At 43.2% G+C, this 23,834-nt stretch overlaps 1 protein-coding gene across 2 annotated transcripts in view; it reads right to left on the bottom strand.

The window, feature by feature from the left end:
• oxct1a (3-oxoacid CoA transferase 1a) overlaps positions 1-23,834 on the bottom strand; it is a 109,629-nt gene that overhangs the window by 80,724 nt on the left and 5,071 nt on the right. For both annotated transcript variants that reach the window (XM_029638389.2, XM_029638390.2), the window contains exons 2-7: positions 22,288-22,396; positions 21,587-21,677; positions 9,080-9,215; positions 8,767-8,916; positions 8,426-8,532; positions 7,356-7,416 (exon numbers count right to left, since the gene is read on the bottom strand). In XM_029638389.2, the coding sequence (XP_029494249.2) occupies positions 7,356-7,416; positions 8,426-8,532; positions 8,767-8,916; positions 9,080-9,215; positions 21,587-21,677; positions 22,288-22,396 (654 nt within the window). The remainder of the gene's footprint in view (positions 1-7,355; positions 7,417-8,425; positions 8,533-8,766; positions 8,917-9,079; positions 9,216-21,586; positions 21,678-22,287; positions 22,397-23,834) is intronic.

The following is a 23,834-nucleotide window of genomic DNA, read 5'->3' as shown; positions in this document are numbered from 1 at the left end:
CCCACCGTACTTCCTTGCACATCCCCCAAAAATATTGATAATTTATTTGACCGGGACACACACCAACAGAAAGACCCATCAATCTCAGATGAAGCATCCGAGTGAGCGAAACAGCGACCCTCTGTCTCACTATATGTAGCCCATGGATCTGATGCTGTCTGGACAAAAATAGTATAGCATCTTCTTAGCCAGACAGCATTTGATACATGGGCTACATATAGTGAGACAGAGGGACACTGTTTCGCTCACTCGGATGCTCTCTACAGTGAGATTGTTTCAGCAGAGAGGAAGAGGCGACACGAGAGGGCTCACTCTCACCTAAATCTGTCCAGAATAAGCCCAATGCGTTTTTATGGGCTTAACTTCTTTGGGATAGGGGGCAGCATTTTCACTTTTGGATGAATAGCGTGCCCAGAGTGAATTGCCTCCTACTCAGTCCCAGATGCTAATATATGCATATTATTATTAGTATTGGATAGACAACACTCTGAAGTTTCTAAAACTGTTTGAATGATGTCTGTGAGTATAACAGAACTCATATGGCAGGCAAAAACCTGAGAAAAAAATCCAAACAGGAAGTGGGAAATCTGAGGTTTGTAGTTTTTGATCTCAGCCCCTATCGCATTCACAGTGGGATATGGGTTATTTTGCACTTCCTAAGGATGTTGTTTTAGGCTTCTCGTGTGAAGGGGGGCCGGATGGGAGCTGTTTGACTAAGGGGTCTGCCAGCAGCCTTGTTCTCAGTCACGCGCATTTCACATGAGAGGTTTCTCTCGTTCCATTGCTTTTCTACAGACAATGGAATTCTCCGGTTGGAACATTATTGAACATTTATGATAAAAACATCGTAAAGATTGATTCTATACTTAGTTTGATTCTATACTTAGTTTGACAAGTTTCTTCGACCTGTAATATAACTTTTTTTACTTTTTGTCCGACTGGACCTGAACGCGCTTTTGGATTTGTTTACCAGATGCCCTAACAAAAGAAGCTATTTGAACATAAATGGACATAAATGATGGACATTATCGAACAAAACAAGCATTTATTGTGGAACTGCGATTCCTGGGAGTGCACTCTGATGAAGATCATCAAAGGTAAGTGAATATTTATAATGCTATTTCTGACTAATGTTGACTGCGCAACATGGCGGATATTTCTTTTGGCTGGTTTGGGCTCTGAGCGCAGTTCTCAGATTATTAAAAAAAAATCTGACACAGCAGTTGCATTAAGGAGAAGTGTATCTAAAGTTCCATGCATAACACTTGAATTTTCAACAACATTTATAATGAGTATTTCTGTGAATTCTTGCGGCTCTCTGCAATATCACTGCATGTTTTGGAACTACTGACCATAACACGCCAATGTAAAATAAGATTTTTGGATATAAATATGAACTTTACCGAACAAAACATACATGTATTGTGTAACATGAAGTCCTATGAGTGTCATCTGATGAAGATCATCAACGGTTAGTGATTCATTTTCTCTCCAATTGTGCTTTTTGACACTCCTCTTTTTTTACTCATTGACTGACCTTCATTTCTTAAAGAAATGACGGACTGTCGTTTCTCTTTGCTTATTTCAGCTGTTCTTGCCATAATATGGACTTGGTATTTTACCAAATAGGGCTATCTTCTGTATGCCACCCCTACCTTGTCACAACACAACTGATTGGCTCAAACGCATTAACTTCTTATGGCTGCAAGGGCAGTATTGAGTAGCTTGGATGAAAGGTGCCCAGAGGTGCACAGAGTAAACGGCCTGCTCCTCAGTCTCATTTACTAATATATGCATATTATTATCCGTATTGGATAGAAAGCACTCTGAAATTTCTAAAACTGTTTGAATGATGTCTGTGAGTATAACAGAATTCATATGGCAGGCAAAACCCTGAGAAGAAATCCAAAGAGGAAGTGAGAAATCTAAGGTTGGTCAATTTTAAACTCAGGCCCTATTTAATTCACATTGGGATATGAATGAAGTTGCACTTCCTATGCCTTCCACCGGATGTCAACTGTCTTTAGAAACTTGAATGAGGCTTCTACTGTGTTTTGGGACTGAATAAGAGCTGAATGAGTCAGGTTACTGGTAGAGAGCCATTTCCTGGTCACGCACATTCCACATGATATCGCCCTGCGTTCCGTTGCTCCTGTAGACACAAAGGATTTCTCCGGTTGGAACTTTATTGAAGATTTATGATAAAAACATCCTAATGATTGATTCTATACTTAGTTTGAAATGTTTCTTCGACCTGTAATATAACTTTTTGAAGTTTTTGTCCGAAGTAATGCACGAGCGTTTGGATATGTGTACCTAGCGCTAAAAAAGTAGCTACTTGGACATAAATAACAGACATTATCAAACAAATCAAGCATTTATTGTGGAACTGCGATTCCTGGGAGTGCATTCTGATGAAGATCATCAAAGGTAATGGCATATTTATAATGTAATTTTTGGTTTCTGTTGACTCCAACATGGCGCTTAATTTGATTAATTTTCTGAGCGCCGTCTCAGATTACTGCATGGTTTGCTTTTTCCGTTAAAAAAATTGAAATCTGACACAGCGGTTGCATTAAGGAGAGGTATATCTATAATTCCATGTGTATAACTTGTATTATCATCTCCATTTATGATGAGTATTTCTGTTGAATCGATGTGGCTATGCAAAATCACTGGATGTTTTTGGAACTAGTGAACGTAACACGCCAATGTAAACTCAGATTTTTTTTATATAAATATGAACTTTATCAAACAAAACATACATGTATTGTGTAACATGAAGTCCTGTGAGTGTCATCTGATGAAGATCATCAAAGGTTAGTGATTCATTTTATCTCTATTTGTGCTTTTTGTGACTCCTGTCTTTGGCTGGAAAAATTGCTATGTTTTTCTGTGACTTGGTGGTGACCTAACATAATTGTTTGTGGTGCTTTCGCTGTAAAGCCTATTTGAAATCAGACACTGTGGTGGGATTAACAACAAGATTACCTTTAAAACGGTATAAGATATATGTATGTTTGAGGAATTTTAATGATGAGATTTCTGTTGTTTTGAATTTGGTGCCCTGCACTTTCACTGGCTGTTGTCATATCATCCTGTTAACGAAGGAAATAAATTCCACAAATGAACTTTTAACAAGGCCCACCTGTTAATTGAAATGCATTCCAAGTGACTACCTCATGAAGCTGGTTGAGAGAATGTGTGCAAAGCTGTCATCAAGGTAAAGGGAGGCTACTTTGAAGAATCTGAAATAGAAAATATATTTTGATTTGTTTTAACACTTTTTTGGTTACTACATGATTCCATATGTGTTATTTCATAGTTTTGATGTCTTCACTATTACTCTACAATGTAGATAATAGTAAAAATAAAGAAAAACCCTGGAATGAGTAGGTTTGTCCAAACTTTTGACTGGTAATGTATATAGATCTCTGGTTTTAGGCAGCCATTTGCAAATTGGAAAGTAAAGTTGGCAGGTGCACAGTGCACTGTTCAGCTGCTGGCTTCCACAAAAGTAAGTTGAGGTTTTTCCTAAAATTATATAATTATACCTGTCGAAATAAAAAAAATACTTCACTAGAGAACATGACTTAGGCCTAATAAACAGGTAGGCCTATGCCTATTTGGGAAGCCCATTTGGCAACTGGCCTAGCTCATAAATGAGTTGCGGATGTCAGTGAAAAGCATCTAAAAGATGTGTAAAGATAATGTGTCTTGAGTATATTTTAAAATGTTGAGACAAGAAGAAGGGGAGGGGGGTGTAGCTAAGATATGGCTCGTCTCTCTACAGAATGCATGCACTCAGCTCTCCAGAATGCACTCAGCTGTCTCCAGCCAATTCTTGCAAATTCATTGTTTCATTATGAGAATTGTTTTGCCTTTGGACTGTTTATTTTTATCAATTCCCCATTACATATGTCACCAGTAGGCCTAGTAGATGTACCGTTAAACCCCGTCATTTGGTTACATTCATTTTTGTTAATGCATGTATTAAATTAGGCTATAGTAATTTACTGTTCTCAATCTCGGAGAGGAAACATTTTTGCAGAGTTCACAACCTGCTACACTTGTGAGAAACAAGATTTGGTTTATTTCATAACCATCATTTCCGAGTAGAGGTCGACCGATTAATCGGAATGGCCGATGAATTAGGGCCGATTTCAAGTTTTCATAACAATCGGAAATCGGTAATTTTGGACGCCGAGTAGACGCCGATTTTTATTTAGTCTTTATTTAACTAGGCATGTCAGTTAAGAACACAGAACACAGTTAAGAACACATTCTTATTTTCAATGACGGCCTAGGAACGGTGGGTTAACTGCCTTGTTCAGGGGCAGAATGACAGATTTTGACCTTGTCAGCTCAGGGATTCAATCTTGCAACCTTACGGTTAACTAGTCCAACGCTCTAACCACCTGCCTCACAAGGAGCCCGCCTGTTACGCGAATGCAGTAAGAAGCCAAGATAAGTTGCTAGCTAGCATTAAACTTAATCAATAATAATCACTAGCTATAACTACACATGGTTGATGATATTACTATTTTTTTTAGCGTGTCCTGCATTGCATATAATCGATGCAGTGCGCATTCGCGAAAAAAGACTGTCGTTGCTCCAACTTGTACCTAACCATAAACACCAATGCCTTTCTTAAAATCAATACACAAGTATATTTTTAAACCTGCATATTTAGCTAACAGAAATCCAGGTTAGCAGGCAATATTAACCAGGTGAAATTGTGTTACTTCTCTTGCAATTCATTGCACGCAGAGTCAGGGTATATGCAACAGTTTGGGCCGCCTGGCTCATTGCGAACTAATTTGCCAGAATTTTACGTAATTATGACATAACATTGAAGGTTGTGCAATGTAACAGCAATATTTAGACTGATGGATGCCACCCGCTAGATAAAATACAGAGCGGTTCCGTATTTCACTGAAAGAATAAACGTCTTGTTTTCGAGATGATTGTTTCCGGATTAATGACCATATTAATGACCTAAGGCTCGCATTTCTGTGTGTTATTAAGTTATAATTAAGTCTATGATTTGATAGAGCAGTCTGACTGAGCGATGGTAGGCAACAGCAGGCTCATAAGCATTCATTCAAATAGCACTTTCGTGCGTTTTGCCAGCAGCTCTGCTGTTTATGACTTCAAGCCTATCAACTCCCGAGATTAGGCTGGTGTAACGATGTGAAATGGCTAGTTAGTTAGCGGGGTGCGCGCTAATAGCGTTTCAAACATCACTCGCTCTGAGACTTGGAGTAGTTGTTCCCCTTGCTCTGCATGGTTAACGCTGCTTCGAGGGTGGCTGTTGTCGTTGTGTTCCTGGTTCGAGCCCAGGTAGGAGCGAGGAGAGGTACGGAAGCTATACTGTTACACTGGCAATACTAAGGTGCCTATAAGAACATCCAATAGTCAAAGGTATATGAAATACAAATGGTATAGAGAGAAATAGTCCTATAATTCCTATAATAACTACAACCTAAAACTTCTTACCTGGGAATATTGAAGACTCGTGTTAAAAGGTACCACCAGCTTTGATATGTTCTCTTGTTCTGAGCAAAGAACTTAAACGTTAGTTTTCTTACATGGCACATATTGCACTTTTACTTTCTTGCATTATTTAAACCAAATTGAATGAAACAAATGTTTCATTATTTATTTGAGGCTAAATAGATTTTATTGATGTATTATATGAAGTTAAAATAAGTGTTCATTCAGTACTGTTGTAATTGTCATTATTACAAATACATTTTAAAAAATCGTCCGATTAATCGGTATCGGCTTTTTTTGTCCTCCAATAATCAGTTTCCCGTATCGGCGTTGAAAAATCATAATCGTTCGACCTCTATTTCCGAGTTGTCAATTATTTTATTGTCTTTTGTTTGGAGGGTTCCACGTGAGCAATAAGCATGTGTCTGGTTTCTCTGTGCTAATAATGTTGAGAGAGCATGCATATAAGTACCTGACCTGCTGAATTGTCTTAACTCGTGGTGAGTTAGACCTCCAACACACATTTTTTCTTCACCTCAGACAGTAAGTCAACAAAGTCTGTTTTTAATAGTTCCTCACATAGAAAAATCTTTCCAACACTATCCAGGCTTCAATAATCCCCAAGCCTCAGCGTGAAATAGCAAAATATCATGATCTGATGATCCCATATATCCAGTGGAAATGTCATAAAATACCTGAACATTTTTCCCTTAGGCATAAACAACTGTCTGTCCCTGAGCTCACTGTTGCTGGAAACTCTGAGGTTCCAATGTTGCAAGTTGATACAATGTTGCAAGTTAACTAGGAACAGCTTCAGGCCAGATCCAGTTGATTGTATTAAATCAATGTTGCACTTCACTAGCGATGGTTCAAGTCAAGACAGATAGAAAGGGAGGCAGACAGGTGGAGTAGAGAGGTGAATGACATTGAAAGAACCTGATTTTTCATCCGGATATTTTCTACTGTTTTTAATATGTTGGCTTTTGGCCTATTAATTTTACTTCGTTGATGATGGACGTTATAGGCCTACTGCTATATTGGCCTATGCTATCCCTGAGTTCCATGCACTCATTTCTTCAGCCTCCAATGGATCACAGTGTATGAATGTGTCCATATGGCAGAGGCTGGTGCTTTGGCATTAGTGGAATTTGAACTTTCAGATTTGTATCATTTTAATACCAATTTTTAGGATTAACCATGTGACATTGATTTTGAGAAATGAAAGACCAGTAACATCACCACACAAAGCCCCAGCCCAGTCTGTATCACACTAATGGAGAGAGAGGCCAGACTACTAGAGGAGTATTACTAAACGTTTTTGCACTGTGCCCCACCTAAAGGTTTTTGACCAACAAAATGTTTCTCAGGACAACCCAGTTTTTAGCCGTGACCGCAGACGGACTGGCTGAAAGAAGGACTGGCTGAAAGCCACCATGTGGGAATCACTGGACCACACGATATTCTGTGACCCCCAACTCATGTACTCAGACTCTTTATGTCAAGTACCTTGCTGTTGACATAATACCAGAAGACTGAGCCAACTAGTAGAATCTAGACTTTCAATCAGGCCATCCTACTGAAAGGGACAGATATATTTTTATTTCTTTAACCTTTATATAACTAGGCAAGTCAGTTAAGAACAAATTCTTATTTGATATAAAACAGGAATCACATTAAAACGCAGCTATTAAACAACCATTACTCATGCTCTAGGCAGACACAGCTGAAATCATATGACTGATTTCTTAATGTCTGTGTCACAAACCCGAAAATGTTGAACAACAGGTGAAGACAGCAGAACAGTGTTATAGACATGTAAGGGGGTACATGGGACTGGGGTGCAGGGACATGGCTCATACCTCTACAATGGTGACTTTGGCTGCCTTGCACATGGGCTGGTTGAAGTTCCTGGCTGTTTTCCTACATGGAGAGAGAACGAAAGAGAGAGAGAGAGAGAAAGAGATGGCATTAGCTAACAAGCATTCACGAGGGAGGCAACAAGGGAGCAATACAAGAAAGCAGGCACAGAGAAGTAATGGAAAGGAAGTACAATAAGTCAATTAAGCATTAAGGCATAACAGGCAGTGCAGTATCATGAACACAGTCACAGGTAAATGGCGTTGTTCGGCCCGGTGCGATAGGGAAGGTTTTATAACATGAGTTACAGCATCAACATAGAGCGATCATGAACCGTGCAACAATCATTTCAACATTGCCTGTTTTTGCCTGTAAAATCAAAAGGGGATTTTTTTATTGCAAAGTAGATACTGCGCTCTTGTGGTGACCAATTGAATGGTATTTACTATCACTTATTTTCAGTGTACAGGAGAGTAAATATTCAGGGGCAAGAAACAATACGGGCCCTGTTTTTATGTGGACCGAGAGAATGTTCTTCTCACATACTGACAGACAAGGGAACTAAGAAGAAAAGTCCATTTTCTACAGCTTTTCTGGAGAACGTTCAGTCTCTTTAAGCGGTCTAGTGTCAACATCTTAATTCAATCACTGAGCCTAAAAGTGAATATCCTACCAGCAATCCATATGGCACAGAGCGACCTGCAGGCCCGCAGTTTTGCTTATTGTGGAAACATAACTAGGTGATTAGAAAGGGTGTAACCTGTCCTGGGACAAGCAGTGGCCTAAATCACAGTGCCTTGGGTAAATATTTAGTGTCAAATGGATATGTATTACATAATGTACATTTACTCAATACTACGCTGATGGCTTTTTTGAAATAATGATGCACCTCGTCTCAACAACAGCATTACAGGTCTTGGTGACAGCAGACTTAAGGGGTAAATATGCGCCTATGCTTTGTGCAAGGATTCAAGGGTAGGAGGAAGTAGCTTGCCCTGATATCAGGTAACCTTTATCCCCAGAATAAGTGATTGACAGACAGGTTAGAGTGAGTGAATGTATTGGTAGCTACCTGAAGATTATGTTCCCGGCCTTGTCGGCCTTCCAGGCCTTGACCAGAGCAAAGTCTCCAGTGATGGCCTTCTCCATGATGTAGTGCCTTCCATTAAACTCCCGCACCTGCCAAACAACAACACAGCAAGCGGCTCAAGAGACAGACTAGAAGACTGCTTGAGATGACAGCATTTTGAGTGTTGTTACAGAGGCTCGTGCTCCATGTCAGTATAGGCAGATTGTGTGATGAAAACAGACAGTGGTGATAAAAACAATTTGATGCAATAACATTAGGTGATGTGTCACGATGTGGTGAATGTGGTGCTAGAAACTACATGTTGGTAGAGGCTGGGGTCTGACCTCTCTCTGTTCACTGGCGATGGCGATAGTTCCGTCCTTGTTGTATTTGATGGGGGAGCCGCCCTCCTGGACGAGGGTACCATAGCCTGTAGCCGTGAAGAAGGCAGGAACACCCGCACCGCCAGCTCTGATCCTCTCTGCTAGGGTACCCTGGGGGAGAGAGGTCATGGTCATCAATTGGATCATTACTCAAAATCACTGAACCTGGACATTCCAAACCTCCACAACAAATGTATAGGACCTCGAATAACTCAAATGGATAACCTAGTAAAGCAAGGTGGTATGTGTGCGTGTGTGTGTGCGTGCGTGTCACCTGTGGCGTCAGCTCCACCTCCAGCTCCCCAGACAGGTATTGTCTCTCAAACTCGATGTTCTCTCCCACATAGGAGGAGATCATCCTCTTGATCTGTTTGGTCTGTAGGAGCAGACCCAACCCAAAGTTATCCACCCTGCAGGGAGAGAACACACACAGGTTACCACACACACACACACACACACATACTTCAGCCGACAGAAAAAGCAAACAGATCATCAGCTCCTCAGGGTATGCTGCCTCATGATGCACCACATACTCACACCCTACCCAGGTAGGTTCATATTATTCCCAAACTTTTACAAAAAATGCTTGTTGGATTTTATTTATAATACTCATTTCGATGTGTCACTTATGGGATACACCTTAGGGTGGGTCAAAAGCTTGAAGTACGCAATAACACAGTGTCTGTTGGAGACATAGGTCGAGTGGCAAATGAGGTGAGTTCTTCTCCTCAATAAAGGGAGCCACTTGCCCGCCAACTGGTCATTCTGGCCTCTCTTCCTTGCGGAAGTGACTGTGTTCACAAAAGAAGCTCTCCTCAGCACGACTAGATTCCTGTCTTCCTATTGAACTTTTCTCAGGCGAACCGTAAGGTTAACGCTGACGAATGTAGGACCTCAGCTCCTGTCGATAATGTTGAGTACTGATTGAAAGGAAGATTTTGCTTTGAGTAGAATAAATGTTGTAGCTAACGTCACATGGCTAGCTATCGAGACTTGGTTATTAACCTGGCTAGCTAGCTGCAAGGCCAGCTAACCACGCTAACAAAGGACTAGCTTTCACCGCAGGGCTTAAGCTAACCTAGCTAGCTCACTGTAAGGCAAGCTAACCACACCAGCATTACTAGCTGCAACATGGTAATATTGCTAGCTCCCATCTTGCGTCTAGCTATCTGGAAAGCTAGCTAACGACACTACAAAGGGCTAGCTCTCGCCGTAAGGCTTAGCTACCCCGGATAAGTTTCAGCAAGACTAGCTTTTCCACCTGCAAGGGTAGAATTGCTAACTATACTCTCGCATTTAGCTCAACCCACATTCACCCGTGCGGTGTTAACTAGACTGATAGCCCTTACTTCACAGCGCGACGGGAGCTTGAACTTTGCTCAAGGATTACGATTTATCTGAGCCATGGAGCCTGCTACCCTCTCAAAGGGCGCTTGCCACTGCCCCATTACCGGTGCACCCTTGTCCGTGTGGAGCTAAACAATCGGGCAAGGACACACACTGTTTGTGTACCGTCTGCCTGGGGGCATAGCAGGCTAAAGCAGCACTCACTAACCCTGAGTTCAACGGGAGGACACTCCCCTCTCGCACCATCCCGGGAAAGCAACTTTTCCCAGCGGCCCCAGCATTGCATGCCAGAGGGAAAACACAACTGGGACAAGCCTTTGTCCAGCAATGGCCAAACCAGGCACTTTCTTGGCATGGACATTCAAGGGCATAGAAAAGAAAGGCTTCGACAAGCCTTGGGGTGGTTATCCACCCCAACCCCAGTGCCGTCTATGACCGGCACTGCCCTCCCTGGAAAGGCGGAGCGCTTCACCGCCTCCATATTCCATAAGGTCTATATGTCTGCGGCACATTCAGTACAACTTAATGTCCCTATTGTTGGCTTACCAGGCCAATTTGCTACTAGAGATGGGCATTATCTCAGGCAAAGGTCAACCAGTACCTATGTAACGAGATGTGCGTCGCTGGAGATCTCAACCTACGGGCCTCTAGAGGCGCCGTCCAAGCGCCTTGAGCATTGCGGTGGTGGGGGAAGAGAGCCTTGTGGCTTGACTTGAAAGCCTTGTCTAGCCTCTCAGAAAAGGAAAAGGCAGATTTCCTCAACGCTCTTATCACGCCAAAGGAACTGTTTGGGCCTTCTGTCGCTGACATGCGACCGAAGTGCGAACTTCGTAAGAAGGAAGGCGAAGCCATTAACTTCTGCTTGCCCCGCAGATCTGGGGTACGTGAAAACAAGCAAAGGCTCGGCAGGAGGGAGTGGGTAAAAAGCTGGTACCAGGTTTTTCGGTAATGAAAAACCCCAATCGATGTAGCAGGCTGTGAATCCACAGTTCAGCTCTCCTATCAGAGGCCGACAGAGGGGGAAGCCCTCTGCTGCTTCCACAGATGTCCCACCCATTTACTTCTCCCACGGGGAAAGATGGGATGTCCGATCTAGGAGTACGTCCCCAGCGGCAGAGAGGGTCAATCAGTGTCCTGAACTGCCTCCTCTCAGGTGGAGCACAGAACGAACCCGACCCCCCCCCATTCCCACAATGTGGGATGCACATCTGTGCTCCTTAAACACTCCCCCTCATGCAGCGGCTCATCTTTATGCATTTGCTCACGGTACCTCTCCCTGCCCAACAGGGGGCATTCTGTCATGCTTCGTACATGTTTCCGAGTGCTGGGGTTGATGGCCTTTACCATCTCAGTTGTACCGCGAGGATCAATGAGAATGAGAGACTTTCGGCGTTGGGTTTAAACCCATCGCCTATATCCACTATGGAACTTCAATCAATAGATAAGTGTCCACAGACTCCGGGTTAAGTGAGAATTGTGTCAAGAAGCAGTGCGGCTTGGCGGGGGTCGTGTTTTAGAGGACGCATGGCTCTCGACCCTCGCCTCTCCCGAGTCCATACGAGAGTTGCAGCGATGGGACAAGACTGTAACTACCATTTGGACATCAAGAAATTGAGGGGGAAAAAAGTGGTAAAAAAATATTTTAAAAAGTGTCCACAGACTGTCTCTCAGCTCTCTGTCACTAGAAGAGCCTCTCGATCACAGACACCTCAAACTGATGATAGTGTTTCATGCATTGACACACTTTCCACCCTGTCGAAATGGTCACATCCTGGTCAAGGCAGACAATATGACTGTGGTGGAAAGTGGATCGGTTAGCACTTGCTCTTTGCATCTACACAGACTAACTGTCAAGAATATTCTGTGGAGCAGGGCACAACTATATTCAATACGCGCGACTCATGTCCCAGGCGTATTTGAATGTGGGAGCGGACTTGTTGTCCAGAGGGAATCCTCTATAAAAGGATTGGAGACTGCACCCCCAGATGGTGAACCAGATCTTACATCTATTCGCATTGCACAAAGACACGCACTGCGCATTGTTCTTTGCTATAGCTTGATACACACCACTGGGACTGGATGTGCGGGCACACCCTTGAAGGGTGGTGCTTTACGCTTTTCCTCCTCTATGCTTCATTTCCCCCACTCTGGACAGAGTATGGGAACAAGGATTATACCTCCTTGATAGCCCCTCGATGACCAGGGAAGCTCTGGCTAGTGGACATTCTTCTTTCACTTTACGCCGAGCCCTGGAAACTGCCGTTACTACCTTTTAACCCACGTGAACAAGGAGATGTTCCACCTTCACCCGGAACCCATTGCCCTCTGGACCTGGCCCGTGAGGAGGTCAATCTGAATTCGATAGGCTTGCCCTTCTACATGCTCACTATATACAGTTGAAGTCGGAAGTTTACATACACTTAAGTTGGAGTCATTAAAACTCGTTTTACAAACCACTCCACAAGTTTCTTGTTAACAAACTATAGTTTTAGCTAGTCGTTTAGGACATCTACTTTGTGCATGACAAGTCATTTTTCCAACAATTGTTTACAGACAGATTATTTCACTTATAATTTACTGTATCAAAATTCCAGTGGGTCAGAAGTTTACATACACTAAGTTGAATGTGCCTTTAAACAGCTTGTAAAATTCCAGAAATGATGTCATGGCGTTAGAAGCTTCTGATAGGCTAATAGACATCATTTGAGTCACTTGGAGGTGTACCTGTGGATGTATTTCAAGGCCTACCTTCAAACTCAGACCTCAGAAAACAAATTGTAGACCTCCATAAGTCTGGTTCATCCTTGGGAGCAATTTCCAAATGCCTGAAGGTACCACGTTCATCTGTACAAACAATAGTATGCAAGTATATACACCATTGGACCACGCAGCCATCATACCACTCAGGAAGGAGACGCGTTCTGTCTCCTAGAGACTTTGGTGGGAAAAGTGCAAATCAATCCTAGAACAGCAGCAAAGGAACTTGTGAAGATGCTGGAGGAAACAGGTACAAAAGTATCTATATCCCCAGTAAAACGAGTCCTATATCGACATAACCTGAAAGGCTGCTCAGCAAGGAAGAAGCCATTGCTCCAAAACAGCCAGAAAAAAAACAGACTACGGTTTGCAACTGCACATGTGGACGAAGATCGTACTTTTTGGACAAATGTCCTCTGGTCTTATGGAACAAAAATATAACTGTTTGGCCATAATGACCATCATTATGTTTGGAGGAAAAAGTGGGTGGCTTTCAAGCCGAAGAACACCAACCCAACCGTGAAGCAGAGGGGTGGCAGCATCATGTTGTGGGGGTGCTTTGCTGCAGGAGGGACTGGTGCACTTCACAAAATAGATGGCATCATGAGAAGGACATTTATGTGGATATATTGAAACAACATCTCAAGACATCAGTTAAAGCTTGGTCGCAAATGGGTCTTCCAAATGGACAAGACCCCAAGCATACTTCCAAAGTTGTGGCAAACTGGCTTAAGGACAACAAAGTCAAGGTATTGGAGTGACCATCACAAAGCCCTGACCTCAATCCCATAGAACATTTGTGGGCAGAACTGAAAAAGCGTGTGTGAGCAAGGAGGCCTACAAACCTGACTCAGTTACACCAGCTCTGTCAGGAGGAATGGGCCAAAATTCCCCCAACTTATTGTGGGAAGCTTGTGGAAGGCTACCTGAAACATTTGACCCAAGTTAAACAATTTAAAGGCAATGTTACCGAATACTAATTGAGTGTATGTAAACTTCTGACCCACTGGGAATGTGATGAAAATAAAAGCTGAAATAAATCAATATCTCTACTATTATATTGACAGGTGATCCTACCTGACCTAAAATAGGGAATTTTACTAGGATTAAAATGTCAGGAATTGTGAGAAAAAAATAGTTTAAATGGATTTGGCTAAGATGTATGTAAACTTCCGACGGTGAACCTTTGCCCCAGGTGAACCTTTGCCCCAGTCTGAGGTCCTGAGCAGGTTTTCATCAAGGATCCCTCTCCGTTCATCCTGGCTAGTCTCCCAGTCTCTGCCTCTGAAAAACATCCCCACAGCATGATGCTGCCACCACCATGTTTCACCTTAGGGATGGTGTCAGGTTTCCTCCAGACGTGACCCTTGGCATTCAGGTGAGAGTCCTTTAGGTGCCTTTTGGCAAACTCCAAGCAGGCTGTCATGCCTTTTACTGAGGATTTGCTTCCGTCTGGCCACTCTACCATAAAGGCCTGATTGGTGGAGTGCTGCAGAAATGGTTGTCCTTCTGGAAGGTTCTCCGATCTCCACAGAGGAACTCTGGAGCTCTGTCAAGAGTGACCATCGAGTTCTTGGTCACCTCCCTGGCTAAGGTGCTTCTCCCCTGATTGCTCAGTTTTGCTGGGCGCTCAGCTCTAGGATGAGTCTTGGTGGTTCCAAACTTCTTCCATTTAAGAATGATAGAGGCCACTTGTGTTCTTGGGGACCTTCAATGCTGCATACATTTTTTGGTACCCTTACCTAGATCTGTGCCTCGACACAATCCTGTCTCGGAGCTCTACAGACAATTCCATCGACCTTATGGCTTGGTTTTTGCTCTGACATGCACCGTCACCTGTGGGACCTTTATATAGACAGGTGTGTGCCTTTCCAAATCATGTCCAATCGATTGAATTTCCCACAAGGTGGACTCCAATCAAGTTGTAGAAACATCTCAAGGATGATCAATGGAAACAGGAAGCACCTGAGCTCAATTTCGAGTCTCATAGCAAGGCATCTTTTATTTTTTTATTGCAAAAATTTCTAAAAACCTGTTTTCGCTTTGTCATTATGCGGTATTGTGTGCTGATTGCTGAGGATTCGTTAGTCATTTAAATCGATTTTAGAATAAGGCTGTAACATAACAAAATGTGGAAAAAGTCAAGAGGCCTGAATACTTTCCAAAGGCACTGTATACTTTAGACAGGAAAATGTACCGTTCTGCATGTGACACTATGCAAAATGTGTTTATATATTAAAAGATTTCTTCAACAAACTTCACAATAATACTTTTGTTGTCATCTGAAAATGCAGTGTACCTCAAAGAACCAACAAATCACCAGTATCTTGAATAGTTATTGCATAGGCTATCAAAGTGCACTCGTGGGTCCTGTCTTAACCAACCATAAATGCACAAAAAAATGCATTTACAATTCTTTATTTGAAAAACTCTATTTTCATTGTGAATTAAAGTGCTGCATACCTCAAATATAGAAATATGTGCACTTTCATAACACTACAAGTGACATCAATAAGGGATCATGGAGGGGCTCCCGAGTGGCGCAGCGGTCTATGGCGTCCCTGCGCCACACAAAAAAAAGTTATGAAAGTTTATGCCAGGGTTCCTTCTTCCATTCTACGATATATTGAATCCTGACATATCGTAAGTAGTGTAGGCATATTTGTTGCCCACTTCATTGGTTCTTGGGAGTTGAAAGACTGGCCTGATAGAGCTACTGCTGGGCTGAGAGCAGTCACAACGGTTTATACAGTTGCCTCAAGAGGGCATAAAAAAACTAATGTGCCCATTTGCCCTGACAAAGAAAAGGCTGGGAAGTGCGCCAGGTCAGCAGTCACAATAGTCTCTCAGTGACAGTTATTAACCAGTTATGCCGTAAATAAAACGATTATTTTTAATTCCAGGTAGCAATGTGTCACCGGTCTTTCTTGTGACCGACCCATATAAGCAGTTCACTAAAGACATATACTGAGTGCAAGATAAAAGTGCATATCTTGGCTTCATGGACCTCAGGTTATTACAGTAAACCAAAACTGAAACCAAAACAAATCATGAAAAAACTATTTTGTAAACTGAAACAAAATAATTAAGAAATCTGCTTGAAAAACTAAAACTATACTGAAAATATTATATAAACAGAGAGAAAGAAAGAGAAACAGACAGAGACAGACATAGTTTGAAGGACAAGAACTCCACAGGGTTCAGAGAACAGTAGACTACAAGTTCTTAACTTATGTTTGCTATCATTTTCTTTTCTATTTTGCCTTTTAAAAAACATTCCTTCTCAGATTCCTGACAGTTGTCTGACTAGTAGACATATCAAATTGTCTAATCTGGGTCGGGTATAGGCCTGTACCCAGACATTTTATATCATTCAAATTCCCAAAGGCTTTTCACTCTAAAACAGGGATCATCAAGTAGATTCAGCCATGTGATGAAATAATTTGTAGACCGCAAATTGAGCGCAAAACTCCTAAACAGATACAATATTTGACTAAAACATAATCCTTTCAAACCTTGCTTACATTTGTATATGATCACGATGTGGCTCTCTATTATGTGTGGGAATATTTGGGAACTGATTTCCAAAATGTGAATTTTGTATCTGATCTACTGGTGTTTTTACCGTCTTTTATGCCAAACAATGAAAATTTTTAAAACAATTAAATGTTTTTTTGCTCAGAAAACTATAGGGCCAAATATAAACCACCCGGGGGCCACCAGTTGGGGAAACCTGGTCTAAAATGACTGGTTATTCAGGTTTCTGTCAAAGAGATTAGGTACAGTATAGAGGGAGGCACATGGAACAAGCAGCAGGGGAAATGTTTTTTCGGTGGATGTCCTCGTCATAGCTCAGCATGGCCAGAATTATTTTATCCAGCTCCTGTGGCATGTCTGGGATGTTCCAAAAGTCATCTCTTTATAAACTAACACACTGAAATGGAGTATGCGAAGAGGCAAGAATATAACCCTGGCACCAAGTCCACAACTACTTTTAGATTCAGTCTACCCCACTGCTTCACATTAAGCCTACACACGAGCAGTTAAGTCGTAGGCCAACATGAATTAAGTATGAAGCATTTCTCTGCTTTCTGAAGACAAACAGACACTTTGTTCCAGTCGGTGCTTCATCCTTAGAGAGTTGGTGCTGCAGTTCACCACACGTCTAGCAGGATTAGTTCATCCTCGCTGATAGCTTGGGTTGAAACTAGCCAACCACTCAGCACAGTGGTCAGTCCCTCCCTCCGGTCACTGGTGCAAAAACAGCTCCCCTGACCCTAAAAGACCGGACAACACTACATCGATAGAAAACCAAGACAGTTTAGGAGTGGGTGCAAAACTGTCATTCAAGGTCAGGACCCCTTGTGAAAAGGTGCTTTGACCCCAGCTCTGTGTGGAAGTTGTGTAGATTGTAACTGACCTTAGATTAGCATCTTGGGGCAACTTTATCGTACCCCCCTGGCCCCACACACGGAAACTTTGTTATGAGAAACTCTTGTTTAAAATGTTTGGACCTGACAGGGTCTCTGTTGGAGTTCAGTCATTATAAACATATTCTAAATGGCATTATAAAACACTGGTCATGATCGCAGCAAAGAGGAGAATGCACACATTCTCCTGAAGTTGGGTTCTCAACTAGCACTGCATAAGTGGAAACAAACATTTCCGAACAGCAGTAACAAATCAAGGTTGAGATAATTCAAGTGAATGAAAAATCAATTCTACTAGTCAGACACAGGTGAAAAGTAATTTGGTGCAAGAATATACAGTTGAAGTCAGGAAGTTTACATACACTTAGGTTGGAGTCATTAAAACTTGTTTTACAACCACTCCAAAACATTTTTTGTTAAACTATAGTTTTGTCAAGTTGGTTAGGACATCTACTTTGTGCATGACACAAGTAATTTTTCCAACAATTGTTAACAGACAGAGATTATTTCACTTATAACTCACTGTATCACAATTCCAGTGGGTCAGAAGTTTACATACACTAAGTTGACTGTGTCTTTAAACATCTTGGAAAATTCCAGAAAATTATGTCATGTTTTTAGAAGCTTCTGATAGGCTAATTGACATCATTTGAGTCAATTGGAGGTCTAGCTGTGGATGTATTTCAAGCCCTACCTTCAAACTCAGTGCCTTTTTGCTTGACATCATGGGAAAATCCAAAGAAATGAGCCAAGACCTCAGAAAACATTTTTTTAGACCTCCACAAGTCTGGTTCATCATTGGGCACAATTTCCAAATGCCTGAAGGTACCACGTTCATCTGTACAAACAATAGTGTGCAAGTGTAAACACCATGGGACCACGTAGCCATTATACCGCTCAGGAAAGAGACGCGTTCTGTCTCCTAGAGATGAACGTACTTTGGTGCGAAAAGTGCAAATCAATCCCAGAACAACAGCAAAGGACCTTGTTAACATGCTGGAGGAAACGGGTACAAAAGTATCTATATCCACAGTAAAACAAGTCCTATATCAACATAACCTGAAAGGCTGCTCAGCAAGGAAGAAGCCACTGTTCCAAAATCGCCATAAAAAAGCCAGCCTATGGTTTGCAACTGCACATGGGGACGAAGATAGTACCTTTTGGAGAAATGTCCTCTGGTCTGATGAAACAAAAATAGAAATGTTTGGCCATAAACAGGGCTCCGGGCAGCCGAGCGGAAATGGAGGAAAACTTGCCTCCCTGCGGACCTGGCATCCTTTCACTCCCTCCTCTCTACATTTTCCTCTTCTGTCTCTGCTGCTAAAGCCACTTTCTACCACTCTAAAGTCCAAGCATCTGCCTCTAACCCTAGGAAGCTCTTTGCCACCTTCTCCTCCCTCCTGAATCCTCCTCCCCCTCCCCCCCTCCTCCCTCTCTGCAGATGACTTCGTCAACCATTTTGAAAAGAAGGTCGACGACATCCGATCCTCGTTTGCTAAGTCAAACGACACCGCTGGTTCTGCTCACACTGCCCTACCCTGTGCTCTGACCTCTTTCTCCCCTCTCTCTCCAGATGAAATCTTGCGTCTTGTGACGGCCGGCCGCCCAACAACCTGCCCGCTTGACCCTATTCCCTCCTCTCTTCTCCAGACCATTTCCGGAGACCTTCTCCCTTACCTCACCTCGCTCATCAACTCATCCCTGACCGCTGGCTACGTCCCTTCTGTCTTCAAGAGAGCGAGAGTTGCACCCCTTCTGAAAAAACCTACACTCGATCCCTCCGATGTCAACAACTACAGACCAGTATCCCTTCTTTCTTTTCTCTCCAAAACTCTCGAATGTGCCGTCCTTGGCCAGCTCTCCCGCTATCTCTCTCAGAATGACCTAAAGCTAACTCTCTCTCCTCTGCTCTCATCCTTCTAGACCTATCGGCTGCCTTCGATACTGTGAACCATCAGATCCTCCTCTCCACCCTCTCCGAGTTGGGCATCTCCGGCGCGGCCCACGCTTGGATTGCGTCCTACCTGACAGGTCGCTCCTACCAGGTGGCGTGGCGAGAATCTGTCTCCTCACCACGCGCTCTCACCACTGGCGTCCCCCAGGGCTCTGTTCTAGGCCCTCTCCTATTCTCGCTATACACCAAGTCACTTGGCTCTGTCATAACCTCACATGGTCTCTCCTATCATTGCTATGCAGACGAAACACAATTAATCTTCTCCTTTCCCCCTTCTGATGACCAGGTGGCGAATCGCATCTCTGCATGTCTGGCAGACATATCAGTGTGGATGACGGATCACCACCTCAAGCTGAACCTCGGCAAGACGGAGCTGCTCTTCCTCCCGGGGAAGGACTGCCCGTTCCATGATCTCGCCATCACGGTTGACAACTCCATTGTGTCCTCCTCCCAGAGCGCTAAGAACCTTGGCGTGATCCTGGACAACACCCTGTCGTTCTCAACTAACATCAAGGCGGTGGCCCGTTCTTGTAGGTTCATGCTCTACAACATCCGCAGAGTACGACCCTGCCTCACACAGGAAGCAGCGCAGGTCCTAATCCAGGCACTTGTCATCTCCCGTCTGGATTACTGCAACTCGCTGTTGGCTGGGCTCCCTGCCTGTGCCATTAAACCCCTACAACTCATCCAGAACGCCGCAGCCCGTCTGGTGTTCAACCTTCCCAAGTTCTCTCACGTCACCCCGCTCCTCCGCTCTCTCCACTGGCTTCCAGTTGAAGCTCGCATCCGCTACAAGACCATGGTGCTTGCCTACGGAGCTGTGAGGGGAACGGCACCTCAGTACCTCCAGGCTCTGATCAGGCCCTACACCCAAACAAGGGCACTGCGTTCATCCACCTCTGGCCTGCTCGCCTCCCTACCACTGAGGAAGTACAGTTCCCGCGCAGCCCATTCAAAACTGTTCGCTGCTCTGGCCCCCAATGGTGGAACAAACTCCCTCACGACGCCAGGACAGCGGAGTCAATCACCACCTTCCGGAGACACCTGAAACCCCACCTCTTTCAGGAATACCTAGGATAGGATAAAGTAATCCTTCTCACCCCCCCCCCCCCTTAAAAGATTTAGATGCACTATTGTAAAGTGGCTGGATGTCTTAAGGTGAACGCACCAATTTGTAAGTCGCTCTGGATAAGAGCGTCTGCTAAATGACTTAAATGTAAATGTAAAATAATGACCATTGTTACATTTGGAGGACAAAGGGGGAGGCTTGCAAGCCGAAGAACACCATCCCAACCGTGAAGCATGGGGATGTCAGCATCATGTTGTGGGGGTGCTTTGCTGCAGGAGGGACTGGTGTACTTCACAAAATAGATGGCCCCGTGAAGAATGTAAATGTGGATATATTGAAGCAACATCTCAAGACATCGGTCAGGAAGTTAAAGCTTGTTCACAAATGGGTCTTCCAAATGGACAATGACCCCAAGCATACTTCCAAAGTTGTGGCAAACTGTGGCAAAAGGACAACAAAGTGAAGGTATTGGAGTGGCCATCACAAAGCCCTGATACTCAATCCTATAGAAAATGTGTGGGCAGAACTGAAAAAGCGTGTGCGAACAAGGAGGCCTACAAACCTGACTCAGTTACACCAGCTCTGTCAGGAGGAATGGGCCAAAAGTCACCCAACTTATTGTGGGAAGCTTGTGGAGGCTACCCGAAACGTTTGACCCAAGTTAAACAATGTAAAGGCAATGCTACCAAATACTAATCGACTGTATGTAAACTGACCCACTGGGAATGTGATGAAATAAATAAAAGATGAAATAAATCACTCTCTACTATTATTCTGGCATTTCACATTCTTAAAATGAAGTGACCAAAGACAGGGAATTTATGAGGATTAAATGTCAGAAATTGTGAAAAACTTGGTTTAAATGTATTTGGCTAAGGTGTATGTAAACCTCCGACTTCAACTGAATAAACAATACTGAAATGAGAGGAGAATTTCACCACACTTAAACTAAAATGTAAACAAACAAATGATGTGATGTGAAAATCAATCCAGCCATGGCAGAAATGTACAAAAACGAATTGATCCTGTCCTTTCTCAACTTGGCCATTTATTATTGAAACAAAGAGAGTGGGATTTGAGTGTGTTGAGGATGTCGTGACAACTTTCAAAAGCATGGCCACCACAATGGAATGCACCCACGGTTTTGGGTTGCATGCAGGAACCTGCACATGTGAGCAAACACACATGAAGACACCCACCCCCACTCACTCACTCACTACTTACCCAGCATTGTTGCTGACGGCTGTGAGGCTCTTTACACCAGTCTTTAATAAACTGTTGATAAGGTTCTCTGGGATGCCACACAAACCAAAACCTAGTGAGAGACAAAGAGAATCAATCAATCAATCAATGTTTACAGTCATTTCTATTAAAAAGGAGAGCATGGCCCATTACTATGAAGTGGACACAAGGCAATGTGTGAGTGAGAATTTCCCCTGCTGAAAAAGATAAGCAGCATGCCATGAACTGGTTCATATAACACATTTGCCCATATCCAAGTTTATCTATACCCTTCTCTTACAGCTGTCACTGTAGACTGTTTACCCCTTAACACTTCATAGATTTGAAAGAATTTGATAGGAGTGTAAGCAAAAAACACTCCACCAAGCCTATCAGAGGGCAAGGTGGGGCTATTATAATATTCTTAATACCCTTCTCTTACAGGTAACACTATGAAGTGTTAAGGGGTAAACAGTCTACAGTGACACCTGTAAGAGAAGGGTATTAAGAATATTATAATAGCCCCACCTTGCCCTCTGATAGGCTTGGTGGAGTGTTTTTTGCTTACACTCCTATCAAATTCTTTCAAATCTATGAAGTGTTAAGGGGTAAACAGTCTACAGTGACAGCTGCATTTGTAATGCATCACAGGAAAAAGCCCTTTCAAACCCCACAGTGAAGTCCTGATGGTCTCCTGATATTACCTCCCACTAGGATAGTGGCTCCACTGGGGATGTCCTTCACAGCGTCTATGGGGTCTGTGTAGAACTGGGAGTTTCTCTGGCTGGAGGTGGAATAGGAGCAGCCACACATCTGGGGAACACAGAGGAAATGTCCAAGTTTACTATAGTAAACAAAAACTAAGTCATAGAAGAAAAAAAAGTTAGTAAACTGAGATAAAACAACAAACTATACTGAAACCACTTGAATTACTCTTAAACTAACAAGAAATAATAATACATAGAGGGCAAAAAACCTAATGAGGTTTTCAAGCTACTGAATCTGGTGGTCACATTGAGATTGACTTTCAAATGTAAAAAGGTAGACTCAGCTAAATGACGTTGCTATGAGCAGCTATTGGACGCATTTGAGTGGTAAGACTAAAGCAACCGAATGTTTAAAAAAAGTAGAGGAGTGAAGGCGGGGGAGGTGCATCTGTGACAGCAGGGCCAAAAAAACAACAAATGATTGGTTGCCAATAGAGCCTCCCACAATGCAGGCGATGGCTCCAGGAGCAAGTTGGTGAAGAGCAACTGCTGAAACTTGCAGTTGACTGCAGTCAAAACTTCATGACCTTTGATCACATCAAGTTCACGAAGTTGGCATGGTGGCGCAAGTCTGACCATTTTTATCCGCTGAACGCAACACACTTTGAAAGGCCAACGATAGTCACCGACTTCACAAAAGTGATCCGCTCTAAGGAAGCCATTGAGATGAGCACGATGCAAGACTTTGCTCTCACACAGAGTATCAAGCGCATGTGGATGGTTCGCGCTGCTACAACGTGGTAGCTACAAGACCAGCTACAAAACAGCTGAGAACTTTAGCCTCACAGGAGGTGGGGAACGAACTCAATATACTTGAAAATTACTAAAACCAAATCAACCAGCGTAGTAATTATAAATGGACCTACATTCATATAGTTTCTTGACTGTGTCCAGCTCACTAATAATCACTGAAATGAAAGCTAGAAAGTCAGCGAGCATCAAAAATTCCAAGAACGATGGATTTTTGGGGACAATTTTGACAGGGAGGTAACCAATTGCACCGGGGGCCGCATTCGTACCTCGTTGAAGAAGACCGAATGCTGCCCCTGGTGCAAAATGAGTTTGACCCCCCTAAACAAGGCAATCAGCCCTATAAAATCAGCACTTCACATTGACCGCAGTGAGATAAAAACCCAGGCCTATAGTAAAGAATGTATTCAACTACAGCACAGGAAAGAGAAACAAGAAAGGCAACGGCACAACAAACAAAGTGGACGTGTGGCAAGGAAACAACAAGCTTGAACTGGTGGGATCTTGGGAACTCTGCAATGAAGCAAATTTCTACCGCTGAGACGTGGAGAGCAGACGGAAGCCGTTTAACCTCATCAAGCTTTTTATTTTCAGCCATTATCCCACCACTCGCTCATCCATTAACTCCTCCACTGTAACTAATTATATCCACCGTAACGGACTACTGTAGATGGAAGGCTCACTGGAGGAAATCGGAAGCCTGGTGGATCCGAGACGGTCTCTGACAATACAGA

The sequence above is a fragment of the Oncorhynchus nerka genome, linkage group LG27 (assembly GCF_034236695.1).
Source record: "Oncorhynchus nerka isolate Pitt River linkage group LG27, Oner_Uvic_2.0, whole genome shotgun sequence".
NCBI classification, from domain to species: Eukaryota; Metazoa; Chordata; class Actinopteri; order Salmoniformes; family Salmonidae; genus Oncorhynchus; species Oncorhynchus nerka.
The sequence above is the reverse complement of the archived record's forward strand: the minus strand, read 5'-3'. Positions and strand labels throughout refer to the sequence as shown.